Source organism: Melanaphis sacchari, unplaced genomic scaffold (genome assembly GCF_002803265.2).
Source record: "Melanaphis sacchari strain LSU unplaced genomic scaffold, SCAv2.0 Contig0_pilon_pilon, whole genome shotgun sequence".
Classification (NCBI taxonomy): domain Eukaryota; kingdom Metazoa; phylum Arthropoda; class Insecta; order Hemiptera; family Aphididae; genus Melanaphis; species Melanaphis sacchari.
In genome coordinates this window covers 24517327-24535878 of record NW_020270366.1, presented here as the reverse complement: position 1 = coordinate 24535878, position 18552 = coordinate 24517327, and the positions used below count along the sequence as shown (strand labels likewise).

The following is an 18552-nucleotide window of genomic DNA, read 5'->3' as shown; positions in this document are numbered from 1 at the left end:
GTGATAGCTTTTAAACCAACGCAACACTATACAGTAAAAGAAAATCGACATTGTAGACACTTGTGGCGCACACATTGATATAATGAACAATAATGTAGCTTGAACAACTTGGGTCATAAATCTTCTAATGCCAACACTATTCGAACACAATGGATTCTTTCCAAAGAAATCGAACACTACTGATGTCAATAGTACTAATACATATAATTATATCAAAGTACCATATTACAATTCATGAATTAACAAATTTAAACAACCGCATAAAATTGAATGTCATAAAAACTAAAAATATAATTCAAGATGACACAAAATATTTCAATGGAAAAAAATATCGTAAAATTTATTAATGATAATAAATAAATAAGAAGTAAATATTTCGCACTACATATCAGAAATTGATATCATCATATTCACGTTTTAGGAATACAGTTACTGTAAGAATATTGGTTGAGGAATTCCACAAAGCCTTCGACATCTGTTTGTGCACATTATGTGGAAAAGGTACATGCAATCTATATTTAGGACTGCGAATATCAACAGCGTCGTCTGTTATATCTGTACAAATTCCTGGCATACAGTCTCCAGGCATTTTCACTTCAATCACCATCGCTTCACAACTGGAAGTCAGTGGAGTCTTTGGACCCATCTAAAAAAAATTAAGAATGTTTTATTTAATGTAACATGATTTTTATAAAATAAGCAAATTATTAAATTAACAAATGAAAATACTTGTTACTATGGGTAATTTAAAATATAATTCGTATTCATAACGCATTATTATACATAGTAAATTAATTTATATAATTAAAATGTGTAAATTGAATTTCAAACTAAAAATATTATTAACACTGAAACTATTGATTTATTGCATATAATTTACGCATTATTTAGTTAAGGTAATTTTTTTATATATATTTATTTTTAGAATATGATTGTCTTTATTTTAACTACAGTTTTGAAATTAAAACTTAATCTCAAATGTGATTTGTAATACACATACAATTGATCTAGATATTTTAAAATATAAATGTTATATAATTGTAAATATATAAATTAATATATTTTATATTTTGATATTTAAAGAAATAACAGAAACGAAGACTGATAATTGAAAAGAAACTTTATCTTTATGAAAGAATATCAAGATAGAGAGAAAGAGAAAAACAAAGAATATCTTTTACACGTTAAAGAATAGAGTTGATAAAAGAAGTTGTAACTAATTTCGCGTTCAATTATGCATCACAACTCATGAGATGGTCTCCTTCCAATTAATAAATTAAATTAATTCATTGGGTACAAACACGTTAATAAAATTAAACATAGTATATTTAATTTTTCCATTGTAATATAATATAATAAATAGATACCTAACAAAACCAAAACGCTGTGATAAGGATAATATAAATATATCATATTATATTATTTACAATCACTAAATGTATTTACATATTTTAATAGATATGTATAGTATTATTATTATTTATTATATACATGACGTCATATAGATCGAATAAAAATATAAAGATGTTATATGTTCATTAAAAAATGATCATGATATACCGTATGTTAGAACAAATACCTAGTAGTAAAAACAATAGGCTTCTTGTCCTTAAAAAATAATTAATAATTAATAGTTACTTCTAGGACCTAGTGTAAAACCGCTGAAATTATTAAGTCGAAACATATTTTTAATTTAGTTTACTTGTAAAAACGCATCTTCTGTTCCAACATATTGTTGATACTTGACATCATATTCAGGTCTAACTCTAGTGTCTAAAACGACATCAATCGCTTCTGGAGCAACTACGATCTCTTCCTCTTGCCAAATGTTCTTAGCTTTCTCTTCTTCCGACTCTATTAATTCGATTTTTTTTTGATTTTTTTCCTCGATTTTTTTTATAGATTCGTTTGTTAAGATTGTCATATCTTTTCCTGCTTTTGACTTACCTATTTAAATCATAAACTGTGGTTTATATACAACAAAAATAAAAAATAAAAAATATAATTTGATTTATTAATTTCACAAATTTAAAATAATACATATTGCAAATTACTACTAAGTTCAAACTTACTGCCTTGTAACTATTACTATTTTAATGAGAACGTAATTTAATTTTTATAGCCGTAAAATATTTCCAATTACCTACGGTATTATAAGTTATAACAATGCTAAATAAACATTTTAATTATTATTTGTGAAAGAAAACTATATAAGAGCTTGATAACTCTTAAAAATTTAAGTTATAAAAAGTAATTAAAAAATTAAAATGCATAACAAAAAATAAATATTTTACGCTAAAAATTAAATTTGTACAATTTATAAACTTATCATCAGATATAATATCATAAATATTAACGCGCAGTATTTGTTTAACAGTCGTAATCCTCGTCACACCGTCCCGATTTCGATAAAAATATATAATGGTATACAGTACAATTTTCATCTAATATGTATAAGATATTTTTCTTAGCAGAACATTGATAAAAGTAAATTATTCATTGGTCGCTATTAAATAGGATATTTTTAATTTATAGACCTTTTTTTCTGAAAGTAATTAAAATAAATTTTAAGTTAAAAAATTTTACCACACATAATATTTTTCACATACAACGACGATATAGTATATATATATATTATATTATATTATAAATATTACATTTTTCAAAAAATTTTTAAGTGACTAGTGACTTTTTAAGCATTGATTTTAATTTAACACATTTAAATTAATTTTATTCACTAACATATCATTATTGTCATTGTAAATATTATATAGAATTGGTTAATTCGATCTATACACTTTCTAATTTTAATAGTTAACTCTAGATAAAAATTGAATATTGAAATATTAATAATAAATATTTTATAATTACTTTATTATATATTATTATACATAAATTTGTATAGGTAGAATTGATTAGATACAAATTGCTATAATTTAAAATCTGAAATTACTGTTGTTTAAAACTGTTTTACTTCAATGACTGAAAAAAATTATAAAATTGATATTTCTTCAAAAAAATCCTTATATATAACTATTTATAATTGCCACCTATAAATCGAAAGTACAATATATTGTGTCAAAATATTGTGCCGTTTTTTTTTATAAATAAATATTTAGTACAAATTATAAAACATAAAAATATTTTTTAATAAAATTTTTGTATTTGTAAAAATTAAGAACAGAAAATAAATAAATTCTTGTTTTTAAAACATATATATACTATTATCAACACATAAATGTATGCATATTTTGTAAATTTTAAATGCATTAAATCCCAAGCCTTACTAATGAATATTCTCACACTTTATTTTTAGTTGGACTATTACAGATATTGATCAATAAATAAAGAAGTCTTTTTGCAGCATGAAATTTTATCTACACCAAAAAATTTTTCTAAAAAGACATCTAGTTGTATCACAAATTAAATTAACTACTACAAATATTACAAAAAACGTATAATACCTAAAAAAACTATCAACAGATGAGGTTTATATAATATATGCCTCATTGGTTACTCCATTCAAAAAAAAGATTTTCAGACAAACAAAAGTAATAGACTCTTGATTTTTTCAAAAACTTACAATCTGGTATATATTTAATAGAAAATTATCAGAAAAGACAGTTTAAATAAAGAACACATGAAACTATTGATTTAATTTTGAATGATTCGCCTACACAGACCACTTGTTTTCAACTTATGATCAACAACTTTTTTTCCAGTAACTCAGGAAGTTCTTATTTAGCACTGAGTCCTGAACCACCTGGAACACCAGTTAGATAATATGCATTTAGAAGATTACACATGAATCAATAATAATCCAACTACAGTACAAGATTACTTCCATACCTTTAGTGAATAGTGTGTAAATTCATTAAAATTAATATTTTATCATTACCTAAATATTATTAATATATTTATTTTTTTTACTTATAGTCTTTCTATAATTGAAATCTTGTTTCATAATACTCAGTTCAATTAAATTCAAAAGTTTTTGAAAAGTATCTGGGCGAATTCTATAACATTTTTTGAACTGTGTTGTATGAATCTAAAGTTAATCTGTGTATACATTTGCACCATATTTCACAAGCTATTAAACACTGCTTTAATCCAATATTTTTAGGTTTTATTTTTATTTTTGTTTGAAGATGCCATTTGAATAAGAAAATGTTATCAACATCTTCGTCAAATGATGGCATAGTTGCTTCTAAATTATGCTAACTTTTATTTAAGCTTGTAAGCTACAATCAAAACAGTGTTGTTACATGTTTCTATTCGAGAGCTAAAGACAATACGTATTGTCTGCAGAATAGTTTTAGTTAATAATTGGTCATTGTCTATTAGCTCGGTGTGAGGGCCGCCTAAAAGATACTATTAAACGTTAGTAATGGGATTATATATTTATATATTGAATATTGAAAGTAGCTATTTCCTAATTTATAAATTAAATATCTACCTAAGTACCTATTAATACAAGGAAAAATATTTTGTTGTTTAATACTTAATGAGTATAGATTATTAATTTTAACATACTCTTAAGTCTTAATCATATGAGTACAAGCATAAAGTTTAATCTAGGATTATAGTACCTAATAAAATAAGTATAAAAATTACATTGTCACGACTTTTGGAATATAACTTATCCCCTTAATTTTTTTAAATTGGACTATACTGAAAATAATTGATATATAAGGACCTATATTTATACTGATACATCAATGTTGCTGATATCAGGGGTTAACGTACATTTTTATGAAAGTATTTGTGTAAAACACGACTATAGATATAAATGATTGTGTGATTGCCCATAGTGGGTTTCTGAGGAAAAAGGCGTGAAAGTTTTCATCAAAATCCTCGAGATTACTAGCGTTTTCAGAGGAACTTGTGGTGTACTATGAATGTAACATTACACTTTTTCAAATCCCAATTTTCTTGAAAAAAAAAATACACAAAATGTATTATAAATTTATAAAACTCTATATCATAATTATTAGCATTATTATTATATTAAGAATATATTTATTTTATTTTTTTTTAATTTATATTATTTGGCGCAAATAAATGAGTATTTATGATTTTCAATGGACCATTTTATAATCAACTATTAGTTATTAGTTATTATAGCGTGTAAGTTTAATTTGTATATTTCTGATGTAAATAATTCATACAATTTTTTTTCAAACATAAATATGCCAAACTATTATTTTATTTGAGAACTGTACATTATATCATTCATATCCAAAACTATTTTTAAAGTACCATAAAATAAAGATATGAAAAAAGTGGGAAATTAACTATTAAAAAAAGTTACCATATTTGTGCAATCCATTTTAAGTTATAAGTTATAAGCCATAGTGTAAAATAAAAGCTCCCAATGAATATCTACACATATGTTGTAAATATAATATTATACATAAGCATCGGGCCATTGATAATTTTAAAATAAAATTATAAGTAGATATAGCCGATATAGGTAGTAGTTACAATATACTATAAGTACTTACAAAGTTGCACTAAAGATGATTTTGGAAGATCATCTTCACTGTCCGAAGAATTTTCATTTGGTGGATTCAGCATTTCGCTTAATTTTTTTAAATCAATGAAATCCATTTTAGCTCAATATTATTTTATGAGCAACTAAAAAGTACAATTATTTAATAAGATAATTTATAGAGTTATTGATACAACTTATGATTTTACATAGATAGGTGTACCGAGTTTAAAGTTGTTTATTGTATATTGTATAAAACCGTTGCTATGGTTTAAATTTGCGTATTCAAACACAAAAATGATAATGAGTTAATAACCCATAAGCATAGGCGCACATTGGGTGTGAATTTAGAGGGTGCTGGAATAATTTACAGTAAACAGATCAGTGGGGGGCTTTGCCCCACACCCCCCTAATACCATAATAAACTGCATTCTAATAATTTTTAATTACTATAATTAATATTAAAATGTATTTATATTATATATATAATAATAATAATAATATCTAATCACTAATTAATTTTAAACAAGATTTAATTTTCTGTTAGATAATGCAATTTTTATTATATGATTGCTGTTAATGTTCAACGTTTAGACGAAAACTGGAACAGTGGAACGTGCATTCATACAATACAATCAATACATTATTAATCGTGAATTCATAAGCTACATATTGTCTATTTGTAATGGGAAAAAATTCCAACCCAATGAATCACAATACTTTTCAAATTATTGATAAAATACTGAAATAAATTTTACAGGAAACATAAAAGCATGGGTAAAAAAAGTATATAGCACCCCCCCTATGTGCGCCTATGCGGCCATAAGCCATAAGAGACTATAATCAATAGATTACCTTATAATACTACGTGCAGTACCCTTACATGCCATACATGGATAAAAAAGAGACGGAACCGCAACATTTGGAGGCCCGTGTGTAAGAGTATAGCCGATATCTTTAGCCAACTACCACCTAGTCATTATAATTTATAAACTAACTTCTTAACTATATATCGTTTAAATTCTGATACTGGTCAAAATATTTTTAAAAAATGACTTCTATTTTTTTTATTCAAAAATAAAGTAAACACACATTTGTTAAAGTTATCTTAAACTCTAAGAATCTTTAATTCCTTAGCTGAAATCCCTAAATTCTAACAATCATAACTATGAAAATATATTTGTTATCACGTTTATACTTCAATAATTTCACTAAATAAATAAAAGCTAATTAAAATATTTTGTAAAGGAATGTTCCGTAAGGATTTACCCGTTACCCGCAGTGGGGAAATTATTAACAAAACAAATATTTGGTTTTTTACAATTTTTCTAGATATTAAAAAACTATTAAAAATTATAAGATTAATAAAAATAAAATCACATTTCTTTTTAAAAATGATATTTTAATTTAAAGTTTGTGTGCCGTAATATCTATTAATAATTACAAATGAAATCTGTTAGGTTAGGTGTTGTTTTAGTTTTTTCAATGAACACAATATGATAATAGGTACCTACCAACTATTAAATTTAATAATAATGAAAAATCCATACCTACTTTATAGATCAATGGATAAGCAGTAACACTAACCATGTGATTGAAATTAATCGTGGTTTGTGGTTAGAAATGTTCAAATGTATAACTATTTGAATAATATTCTGCTTCTTAGAAAAATTCAGCTGTCAAAGTGTTAACTATACTGTCAAAATCTACCTACTATAATGAATATTAATATTCCTTTCTCCGATTAATAAACAGTAAATTATAGTAGGTAACTTAAAGTGAGCTAAAAAAATATAAAATTTAATAAACAAAGGAGATCCTTTAATTTTTAAATTATGGAAGGTGTGGGTCCTTGTTCGGTACTTGCACATACACATCCAGTAGTTGCGGCATTGGAAGTGATAGGAAGCTACCAACTATTTAATCATTCAAATTGTCAATTATTATATATTTTTCTAGTTACCTATAAATTATTTATTATCATTTATCACAACATATCACATCAAATTTGGTGATCTATATTATCGTTGACCTCTTCTAATATAATATACCTATGAGTATTTATTTTTTTTAAATATTATAATTATAAACATGTTAATTTACCTGTATGATCATTAATTTTATTCAATCATAATAACTAGTTATTTTATTTTTCATAACAAATGACAAATCATTTATAGGTACATATAATAAATACACATACATTCGTTTTCCGTTTGACGAGATACAATTCCTGTGAGACCTTCTTTAAAATGCTAATTGTAAAAAGATAACACTTATTAGTGCCTTGAGCCTTACATATATAAAACCATGAATTTACTGTGAACATTAATTCCATTAGTTTTGGATATATCTACCTGCATTATTAGTCAATCAAGATATCTTTTTATGGGTAAACGAATAATGAAAGCATTCAAAACCGTCCAACAATTCTATGCATTCTTCAGATGGTAATGAATTCAAATTTTAACTGCATTATTCATTAATTTTGAATAAACTACAACAGATAGTCACGCTGGGAGATAGAAAGGCTAAGCTTTACCAAGCCAAAATATAACAACTACCTCGGCAGGTACCAATGCAAATATACATACTCGCGACTTAAAATAGATTTATGGCAATTCAGACACACACAATTTGCTAACTCTGCAAAATGCCACATTAACGCGTATATACATCTTGTTGTTAATCAACTAATCATTTTTTATACTTATTACTTATAAGTTATAACATACTCTTGCAATAATTAAACTATTGATTATGTACCTAGCTAATATTATGATTTGCTTATTTAACAGTACTACTATCAATTATGACTGTATATACATTTAAATATAATATGTACTCTTACTAAAAATAAGTTTAAAAACATGACGTGATTTAAATATATTCTAGAGAAATAATGTATACCCATTTTTTTTTTCATCAACATCAGTGAAACTATTCAAATTCAATAATTTACTTATTAATATAAATAAAAAATGATTTTTTTATATGATAAAGCAGCAGTTCTCAATCTTTTAAGTACCGAAACCCAAATTTTCCTCAAAAAATCTTTAGTGACCCATATGGTTTCACTTTTCAAAAATTAGTTAAATAAAAAAAAGTTTAATTTAAAATATTATAATATAACATATTTTGATTTTTTTTTTAACAAAATTTGTTTATTAGATTTTAAATTATTATTTTGATTATTGTATAAGTTTAAAATTAATATATTTTTACAAATGTACTTTTATTAATAATAATAAATTTAATTTTAATTTAACATAAATTTCTTGGAATCAGTATAATTTAAAAAATTGTTCGCAACCCACAGTTTGAGAAACGCTGTGATAAAAGATTCATCTTTTGTTATCAAGGAATTCAAATATCTGTTATCGACAAAATAAAGTTACCAATAAAATGATAAATAATTTTACAATATAAAAAGAACTCAATAAATCAATATGTTGGTTTTGTTTTTTTTTATTTGTAAAATTTAATACAAACACGACAATGTACAGATTAATCATCACCTTTCTTGGTGACCACTTTACCTCCTCGAATTCTACCAGTTCTCCTGGCGGCAATGAGACCAACCTAAAATTTAGTTAGAAAATAATCAGTAATTATAGTATATAAAAAAAAAAAATAATTATATTATTTACCTTTCTTCCGGCACTGGTTCCTCTCTTGACTGTGGATGCTTTACCAATATGTTGATGATTACCACCTCCGTGAGGATGTTCAACAGGGTTCATAGCAACACCACGTACTTTAGGCCAGCAATTACGCTTAGCCTTATATTTGTGGTATGCACGACCAGCCTTCAACATAGGTTTGTCAATACGTCCACCACCAGAAACCAAACCTATAAAATATAAATAATATTATAAATATTAAAAGGTACTATTAGCTTAATACATTATAAATTAAATGAGTAAATTGTAGCATCCAAATAAATCATTAAGTTTGAATCTCAGTTATTATGTTACACTTCACTTAAAGAAAATCAGGTTTCAAATGTCTATTAATTTCAACATCATAGATTCAAATCAGTTTATTTTAATAATATTATAACAAAATAATCTCAGTAAATAATGTTGACTTCACTGAATATTGTCAGGTTTCAAATGTCTAAGACATCATAGATTATAAAATACTTTGACAAAAAATGCTATTATATACATAAAATCCTGTACAAAATCTAATAAAATGAACTACGCAAGCAAAAAAGCTTGAATACTATAACCACTCTTAATTGCTAAAATTATTACTTGAACACATAAGACAATTTTTATTGGCAAGAGTTTAATAAGCAATAAATTCTTTATATGTACAGATTATACAATGTAGTTAAAACAATAACACATTGAGGTTGTAGTAATATATAATTGAAGAAATTGTAGTATTAATGTAATTACTTAAACCTAATTAGATATGTCAATAAAAATGTATTGTTAATTGAATAAACTCAGTAATAATACATACCAATCATAGCACGGTTGTTGGATGGAATAACTTTTTTTGCACCAGATGGTAACTTCACCCTCGTCCTTTTGGAGTCTGGATTGTGGGCAACAACAGTAGCATAATTACCAGAAGCACGAGCTAAACGACCACGGTCACCAGTTTTTTCTTCCAAATTACAGATAATGGTACCTTCAGGCATTACTCCAATAGGCATAACATTACCAATGTTCAATTTAGCTAAAAATAACAAAAAAAAAAAAAAAAATTAAAGAATGTTAAAGAAATAAAAATTATGTTGTTTATTTATATTTAAAATATAATAGCTTTCTTTCCACAGTACAAAAATTGACCTGTATATACACCTTCAGGTGCAATGAATAATTCTTTTCTTGTCTTATATTTGTAAGGGTCTCTAAAGTGAACAACAGCTAAAGGAGCTCCACGACCAGGATCGTGAATAATGTCCTGCAACACAAAAATCATAAATTAAACGTTTCACTTTGATATTAATTAAAACCACACAATTCAAATAAAGATTAAGATATACCAAATACTGATTTTTAACACAATACAATTCTATGAAACGAAAATATATTATTATAGTTCAAGAAAATAGAATGAATATTAAATTTTAGTTCTAAAATTTGATGTTACGTAGCATGAATATAAATAAATTATAAATTTGTAATTTAAGTATCTTTGAAAAAACAACAAAACTTCATAAATATTTAAAATTGCATTTTACATTTAAAAAAAAAATAAGTTTAATACTAATTACCTTAACGACTCCTTTGATGTAACCATATTTTTCAGAATAGTCCAAGTTCCTGAGTTTTGGGGCTCCTTTGCGGTGTTTAGTGTGGGAACGGAAAACACTTCCCGCACCTTTCCTCTGAGCACGAATAACCCTACCCATTATGATATCTAGAACATAAACGTAACAAAATACTATTGTCAGCAAATTTAGAGTAGAATCCACAATCCAGACAGCCGGCTTAGGTAAAACGACAAAATAGAAAATTTTAATTTGTCAGAAACTCGCAATTAATTGAAACTAAACCACGACACTTAATAAACGCTAAAAAAATCTGGGAAGGTACAACTTCACATCAGATTTGAACACCGGTCGATGAGTCTAAACGTTGGAGACATCCATATATTTTAATCGCCATACAAAATAAAATTGAAACCTAAGACGGGTATATGTCTGTCAAATTGGGATTGAGCAGATAATTAAGGATAAAAATTGTACTTACGATTTCAAAAAATGAAGTACTCGACAAAGTGATTCACGTAGGAAAGACTCGTGAAATGTAAAATCAAAAAAACATTGTAATCAGTGCGGACGCACACGGACGTGATGCATACCATAAGAACACAGTATAGCCAACTGTTGACCGTTTAGAAAAAGCTATCGAATTTAAAACTATTTACATGAAAACCTAAATTTTAACCATTTAAAATTTAAATCTTTAATCAAGCAACTAATCTAAATAAAAAAAATAATTAAAATACATACGGACTTCCAAATAATAGCAAATGTATTTTGGTTACAACCAGTGGAATGGTATCTTCGCATTCAAGGTTATCAGCTGTCTGTCTCCTTTCAATCTAGTCGGCCATTATTGGCATTTGCCATAATACATTTTTCATTACAGCGATTTAATTTTTGTGCGTTCGTTTTGTTGATTTACACTCGCAAGTGCAGCAGCGTATTCATCGTCGCCGATTTGTAATAATATGAGTAATGTACCCAATCAAAATGGATCAGGTCTAGAGCAGCAGGTAAGAAATGTATTTATCTGCTTCAATGTTCATCAACTAGGTTAAGAGAAGTGCGAATTTTCATTGTCTAAGTTACCGCTGTCATAGAATAATACTACTAATTTGCGTTTACTGATTATCATTAAATAATTTAAATACGTATGATGATTTTTATGGTTTTTTTTATTTATTCTTTCAGTTTGCTGGTCTGGACTTGCAGGGCAAATCACAGCCCAGTTCGGCTCCAAGCAAGTACGTTCCCCCTCATCTGAGGAACAGACCGGATAATTCTGAAGCAGTAGAATTAGGTAATTTATATTTATTAAATACATAATAGATTAATAAAAATATTTCATTTTTAGACATTAATTCATCAACACTTACAACAATGCATCATTGTTCTTTGTTCTATTCTTTGTTATAATAAAATAAACATTTTAATAATTAAAAATGTGATTTGATTTTTATCTTAACAACTGCATATTTCAATCAAATACAATTAAACAACTATGTTATTGCCTGTTTAATTACTAACAAATATTAATTTCCATTTAGTCTTATACAAATTCATCATTAAAACAAAGTAATTATATTTTTTAGTTTAAAATTGAACAATGTTGTAGGATCTCATGACTATATGTATTAAACTAGCATAGATATTAAAATTTAATTAAAACTACTAATTTAATAGAAATTTGATTATAGATAGGTATCTACTGTTCATTAGTGTAGTTTTCATATGTTTTTAATTTTACAATATTTATTTTCTTTTTATTAAAATTTAAATATAGTTGTCTCAATAATTCAAAAACTTTAATTATTTAAAGTCATGAAAAATGTTTTGTAATAAAATAATTTTAAACAAGGTTTAAATTTAAAAATAATAGTCCATGAGATTAAAATCGACTAAAATCTTCAGAAATTAATATTATCATTTACACAATATGATAGTAAAACAATTAAAGTTTTCATATTAGTACCTTTTTAGAATATGTTAAGCTTATTAGTTATTGTTATCATGACTAAAAGAATATGGAAGTTAGTATTTTCATTTTTGAAATTATTCATTCATGAACAAATCACTTTTATATGTATTTATTTATGTATAAATTAAACTTCCAATATTAATTATAATGATGGTATCTGAGTGTTTTTCCGTATATTTTGAATATTCACCTCGTTCCCCATCAAACAAAATAATTTAAAATTAAAATAATAGCATTTTATTAATGTATTTTTTAATATTTTGTATGAATATTAATTATTACTAGATTAAAGTATAGAAATTTGTGCATAGTAGGTATGTTAAATTTATTTATTCATTACAGACTTAGATTCAATTATAAGATAAAATGCAGTATTAGATTTTTATAACTTATAACTAAGCAACATGTTAAATAAAATAAGAATATTAGAACATAACATAGAATAATAAAAAAACTATTTCATAATAAGGAAAATAACAATAAGTTAATAAAAAAATATGAAAAAAAAAAATCAAAATCCTTGTTAACATATTTACAAAGTCACCATTTTTTTAAAGATTATTAAAAGGAGGGTTGAGTATGTGACTGAGGAAAGAAAGCATTGTAAAAAATAAACAGGAATTGTTGGTATTATGAATATTAACTTCATAAATTAAGTGTAAATAAATCTATTCAAAAACATTTACTTCTGTGATTGTATAACTTATTATTTATTTTATAATTATTCAATAATTTATCTTAACTAAAAACATTATTGTTCATATTTTCATTTTTGTATACAATTATAAATTTATGGATTTATAAGTATGTATATGTGTAGAAATTAATCTTCATATATCATAAAAATGGTATCTGAGTTGTTTTCCTATCTATGTTTTTTATTCAATTGTTTTTAATCAAAGAAATAATAATATTTTTTATGTAATCAGTTAATATTAACTTTAAAAAGATTATAGGAAAATGACATAAATTAACATAAACTTTTAAATTGAATAAAAACAACTTAATTAATAGATATACTACGTTTTGAAGTCAATTACATTTTTTAGATTGTGTACATAAAAGTTTTTTTTCAAAATTTTAAAAATTAAAAACCTGTTTTACATTTGAAAAATAAAAGGTTATTAATTTATTAATCTATAAAAATTAATTCTATAGTTATTAAGTCAAAAAATCCTATTTTAAAGATTTTCTTTTATTAATTAAAAGTTATACTTATAATAAATAAAACAACAGAAGTTGTGGATGATTAAAAAGGTGTAATTTTTTATTTGATTTTAGACATCTGCTATAACTTATAACCTTAGGCATACGTTTCAGCTGTATAAAACTAAAACTTTCATTCTTTAAGAAGTTAAGTAATAATTTATAAATTACTCAATTCTTATTTTACATTTAAAAGAAATGATTCAGTGTATATCCTCAGCTGGTAAATATTAATAAATTAAAACAATTTAGACATTTTCTAGTTTTAGTTTCTACCAACATTTACATTGTTTGTAGTTAATAACTTTGATGAATGATAATAGCATACTAAATGGCAATAAAGCGAAACTTTAATCAAAATACGATACTATATAAGTAGTTGGAATAGTGACATTCTTGTTATCCCTAAATTATTTTTAAATAAAACAGAAAATGACATAACCAATATTCATTAATATTGCTATCTAAATGTTGACTGAGAAGGGGGTGAATTTATTTGTGCAGATAATCAAATAATGATTAAAAATATAATATTCATACATAGTATAAAAAATATATAGTGTATTTATTTTAAATCATGATCAATTTTTTTTTTTGCAAATTAAAGTGAATCGTAATAGAAATAATCTCGCATTTCTTAATTTAATATGTACACAATCTAACAACCATATCCATTGATTAAATTTAAATGTACTAAAAATAAAATTATACAAAAATTTTGTAGTTCGAATAATTGACGCTCTACTTTAATTAAATTATTTTTTACTCTAAAAATATTTTTTTTATTAAAATTTTTATTACATATTTTATTTACTGTACTCAACATACTATTTTAAATTTTATTTAGAGCTATGTTTTTTTTTTTTTTTAGATAAAGCAAGCAACTTTATCAAAAACATAATATTTATAACTCAAATATAGTTGGGTACTTCTAGTTTTCCATATCTCATTGAATTACATAAATACAATAATTAATTACTTTCCTGGAATTTAAATATTAAATAAACTTGCTTTTCTTAAAATTGTGTTTTTAAGATTATAAACATAATTTTAGAAATATCATGTTTTATTTCCCCTTTATTTTAATTTTATCACATTATCAATTATTTTATTTTTGTTATTTTACAGCAAGTGTTAATAGTGACAGAGATTTTAACGCACCACGCCAAACATCAGGTTTTTTTTTTTTTTAATTTACAAACTTAAGATATTTTTCAAAGAAATGTTGAATTTCAACTATTAAAAATAACAATTTTGTAGGAAACGATCGACGTGGTGGCCGTAGAGATGATTATGAAGATCGTTCCTACAATGGATCGAGTTCCGGCTATAGTGGCGGACGAGGCGGAGGTGGTTATAGAGGCAATTACCGCAATGATAGAGATGGCGGCGATTGGTCGCGTTTCAATCAAGGAGGTGGAGGTGGTAGCAGGTGGCAAGAAGGTGGTGGAAGAAGGTATATATACATTATATTTATTTGTTATTATATTCTCAAAAATCCTTAACAGCAATAACAATTGTAGATCTGGAGAAAATCGAAGAGGTCGTTGGGATGAATCAAGTGCTAACCAAGATTGGACAAAACCTCTCCCCCCTGATGAGCGTTTGGAGGAAGAACTGTTTGGAAATCGTAGTACGGGTATTAACTTCAATAAATATGAAGATATTCCGGTTGAAGCAACTGGCGAAGATATACCATCCCATATTAATACAGTAAGCTTAATATAATTAACTTCAGAAATAGAATATCATTTGTATCAGATTTTAACATTAACTTTTTTTTCATATTTTATTTGTAGTTTGACGACATTAAGCTGACAGATATTATACGCATGAATATTGCTTTGACTCGTTATGATACTCCAACTCCAGTTCAAAAATACGCTATACCAATTATTATTGGTCGTCGTGATGTTATGGCCTGTGCCCAAACTGGGTCAGGCAAAACTGCAGCATTCCTGGTTCCCATACTTAATCAGATTTATGAAAAAGGGCCAGCTGCATACAGTATGGGACCTAAGGTTTGATAATAATTCATAATCCTTTTAGAATTATTTTAATATTTTCTTTAAATAAATGTTTAACAGCTTCAGTCAAGGCGTAGATATCCTCTTGGTTTAATATTAGCTCCTACTCGTGAATTAGCTACCCAAATATATGATGAAGCAAAGAAGTTTGCTTATCGTTCTAGAGTGCGTCCTTGTGTTGTGTAAGTATAATTATACATTTAAAAATTATTTATTAAATATAAATTAATTCTGATCATTACAGCTATGGAGGTTCACATGTTATGGATCAAATCCGTGATTTAGAACAGGGGTGTCACTTATTAGTGGCTACCCCTGGTCGCTTAGTAGATATGTTGGAGAGAGGTAAAATTGGGTTAGACTTCTGTCGATACTTAGTTTTAGATGAAGCTGATAGAATGTTAGATATGGGTTTTGAAACTCAAATAAGACGTATTGTTGAAAAGGATTCTATGCCTCCTCCAGGTGACAGACAAACTCTGATGTTCTCAGCAACATTCCCTAAAGAAATTCAAGTAAATGGAATAATTCAATTTTAGATTATATGTGTGTTTTTTACTTAAACATTTTTTCAATATTCTCACAGATGTTGGCTAGAGATTTTCTTGACAACTATATTTTCTTAGCTATTGGTCGAGTTGGATCAACATCTGAAAATATAACACAAAAAATTGTTTGGGTGGAAGACCGAAACAAAAGATCCTATTTATTAGATTTACTAAATGCTACTCCAATTAGATCACGTTAGTAAATTTAAATATGATTATTTCCATTTTTATAATACTCTTTACTCTTAATTACAGAACCAGCTGAATCTTTGATATTGGTGTTTGTTGAAACTAAAAAAGGCGCCGATTCATTGGAAGAATTTTTATATTCCAACGGTTATCCAGTAACTTCAATTCATGGTGATCGAACACAGCGAGAACGTGAGGACGCTTTAAAAAGTTTCCGATCTGGGAACACACCTGTTTTAGTTGCTACAGCTGTTGCAGCTAGAGGCTTAGATATACCTCATGTGACACACGTAATTAATTATGATTTACCATCAGATGTCGAGGAGTATGTGCATCGTATTGGACGTACTGGCCGTATGGGAAATTTAGGTAAATTTTAGAACTAATTAATTTAAGTGATGGTAACTATGTTATCTAATGGTTATAATTTTTAAAGGTTTGGCTACTTCGTTTTTCAATGACAAAAATCGCAATTTAACTAGAGACCTAATGGAATTGATAACTGAATCAAAGCAAGAATTACCTGGATGGTTGGAGAGTATGGCTACTGACTTCAGAATGAGTAGTGGAAGAAGAAGTAATACATCAAAAGGAGGGTATGTTTAAAAATTGTTGTAATAATTAAAATTATTTATAATCAAAAAAATTATTAAAATTATTTTATTTATAATTTGAACATTACAGAAGTCGTTTTGGTGGTTCCGGTTTTGGATCCCGAGATTATCGTACTACAAGCAGCATACCGCCACGTGGAAGTTCTGGTCCACCACGTAGAGACTATGGAGGTGGCAGTAATAATGGTAATTAAATTAATTTGTATTATTTATTTACTAAACTTAATTTTGCTTATACTTTGTAATGTATAATATAAAATATCTAATTAATTTTTGTTTTACTTTATAGTAGGTGGGTTTTATGGTGGTGGTAATTATGGAGGATCATACTCAAGTGGTGGTTCTGCTTCTAATGGAAATTCTTCAACTCAAGATTGGTGGTCTCAGTCATAAATATGCGATAAATAAAAGTAATAAATCATAACTGAAACATAAAAAAAGATATATATTATAAAGTTTAGAAAAAAAAAGTGAATTAAAGTTTTTTATGAATTGATATGCCTCTTATATTTAGGTTGAATGTCATTACACTATAGTTTAAATTCATTATTTATGTAAATGTATTAATGAATTTTGATTTCAAAGTATGTTTTTATTTTTTTTATTTTTATTCTAAGCTTTTTGTTTTTTTTTTTTTTAGATTATAAATCATCTAATATTTATGTTGAAATATAGTTCTAAATCTTCATTTAAAATGAGTATTTAAAGAGAAACAGAATAATAATCATCATATGTAATTTCTATTCATAGTGTAATAATACAACTTTGTTACATTAAATAATTATGACAAATGCTGTACATTTATATTAATTTATTATAGCTGATGAATTTGAGTAAGACAAATAAAATTCATAATCACTTTTGTATTTCATCTTAGTTTTAAATTATTACCTATCAATTTAGTTACCTTTTGCTTATAGCCTAGCATTATAGATCTAAATGATCAAAGAGTATTATTTATCTATTTATTTATTCAATGGGTCATATGTTAGTGATATTTCTATACCAAGAATGGCATATTGATAATTGGGTGTTTGTTATTCAATTGCTTGTTGAGTACTTAAAAATTATTTAATACCTCTGTTGTGTATTTAGCTATTTTGTATTGTTTTATAATGCTGTTTTTCACATTTTTGATTCAATGTATTTTAAAGTTGAGATCAATGGAATCTGTCCTTGTGTTTTCATTATTCTTGATTTCGTATATTAAGCAAAATTAATTTCTGAATACCCATAATTAAGCTTTAATTGTAAATCATTTAAAATGTAATC

At 25.8% G+C, this 18552-nt stretch overlaps 3 protein-coding genes across 3 annotated transcripts; 1 reads left to right on the top strand and 2 right to left on the bottom strand.

Moving 5' to 3' along the window:
* Positions 1 to 358: 358 nt before the first annotated feature.
* On the bottom strand, positions 359 to 5639 carry LOC112597949 (protein PIH1D3). Its single transcript, XM_025344214.1, has 3 exons — positions 5505 to 5639; positions 1703 to 1947; positions 359 to 646 (listed from the first exon to the last, which is right to left on the bottom strand). The coding sequence occupies exons 1-3, from the start codon at positions 5608 to 5610 to the stop codon at positions 389 to 391; spliced, it is 609 nt and encodes a 202-aa protein (XP_025199999.1). The 5' UTR covers positions 5611 to 5639; the 3' UTR covers positions 359 to 388.
* A 3300-nt stretch (positions 5640 to 8939) lies between these two features.
* Positions 8940 to 11311, bottom strand: LOC112592353 (60S ribosomal protein L8). The gene is made up of 6 exons (XM_025336406.1): positions 11203 to 11311; positions 10725 to 10870; positions 10272 to 10411; positions 9965 to 10185; positions 9142 to 9344; positions 8940 to 9073 (listed from the first exon to the last, which is right to left on the bottom strand). The coding sequence occupies exons 2-6, from the start codon at positions 10860 to 10862 to the stop codon at positions 8999 to 9001; spliced, it is 777 nt and encodes a 258-aa protein (XP_025192191.1). The 5' UTR covers positions 10863 to 10870; positions 11203 to 11311; the 3' UTR covers positions 8940 to 8998.
* A 250-nt stretch (positions 11312 to 11561) lies between these two features.
* LOC112592267 (putative ATP-dependent RNA helicase Pl10) lies at positions 11562 to 17720 on the top strand. Its single transcript, XM_025336312.1, has 13 exons — positions 11562 to 11731; positions 11910 to 12018; positions 15031 to 15078; positions 15163 to 15358; positions 15426 to 15615; positions 15702 to 15923; positions 15990 to 16111; positions 16174 to 16444; positions 16516 to 16672; positions 16733 to 17035; positions 17103 to 17262; positions 17351 to 17466; positions 17570 to 17720. The coding sequence occupies exons 1-13, from the start codon at positions 11687 to 11689 to the stop codon at positions 17671 to 17673; spliced, it is 2043 nt and encodes a 680-aa protein (XP_025192097.1). The 5' UTR covers positions 11562 to 11686; the 3' UTR covers positions 17674 to 17720.
* Positions 17721 to 18552: the final 832 nt, after the last annotated feature.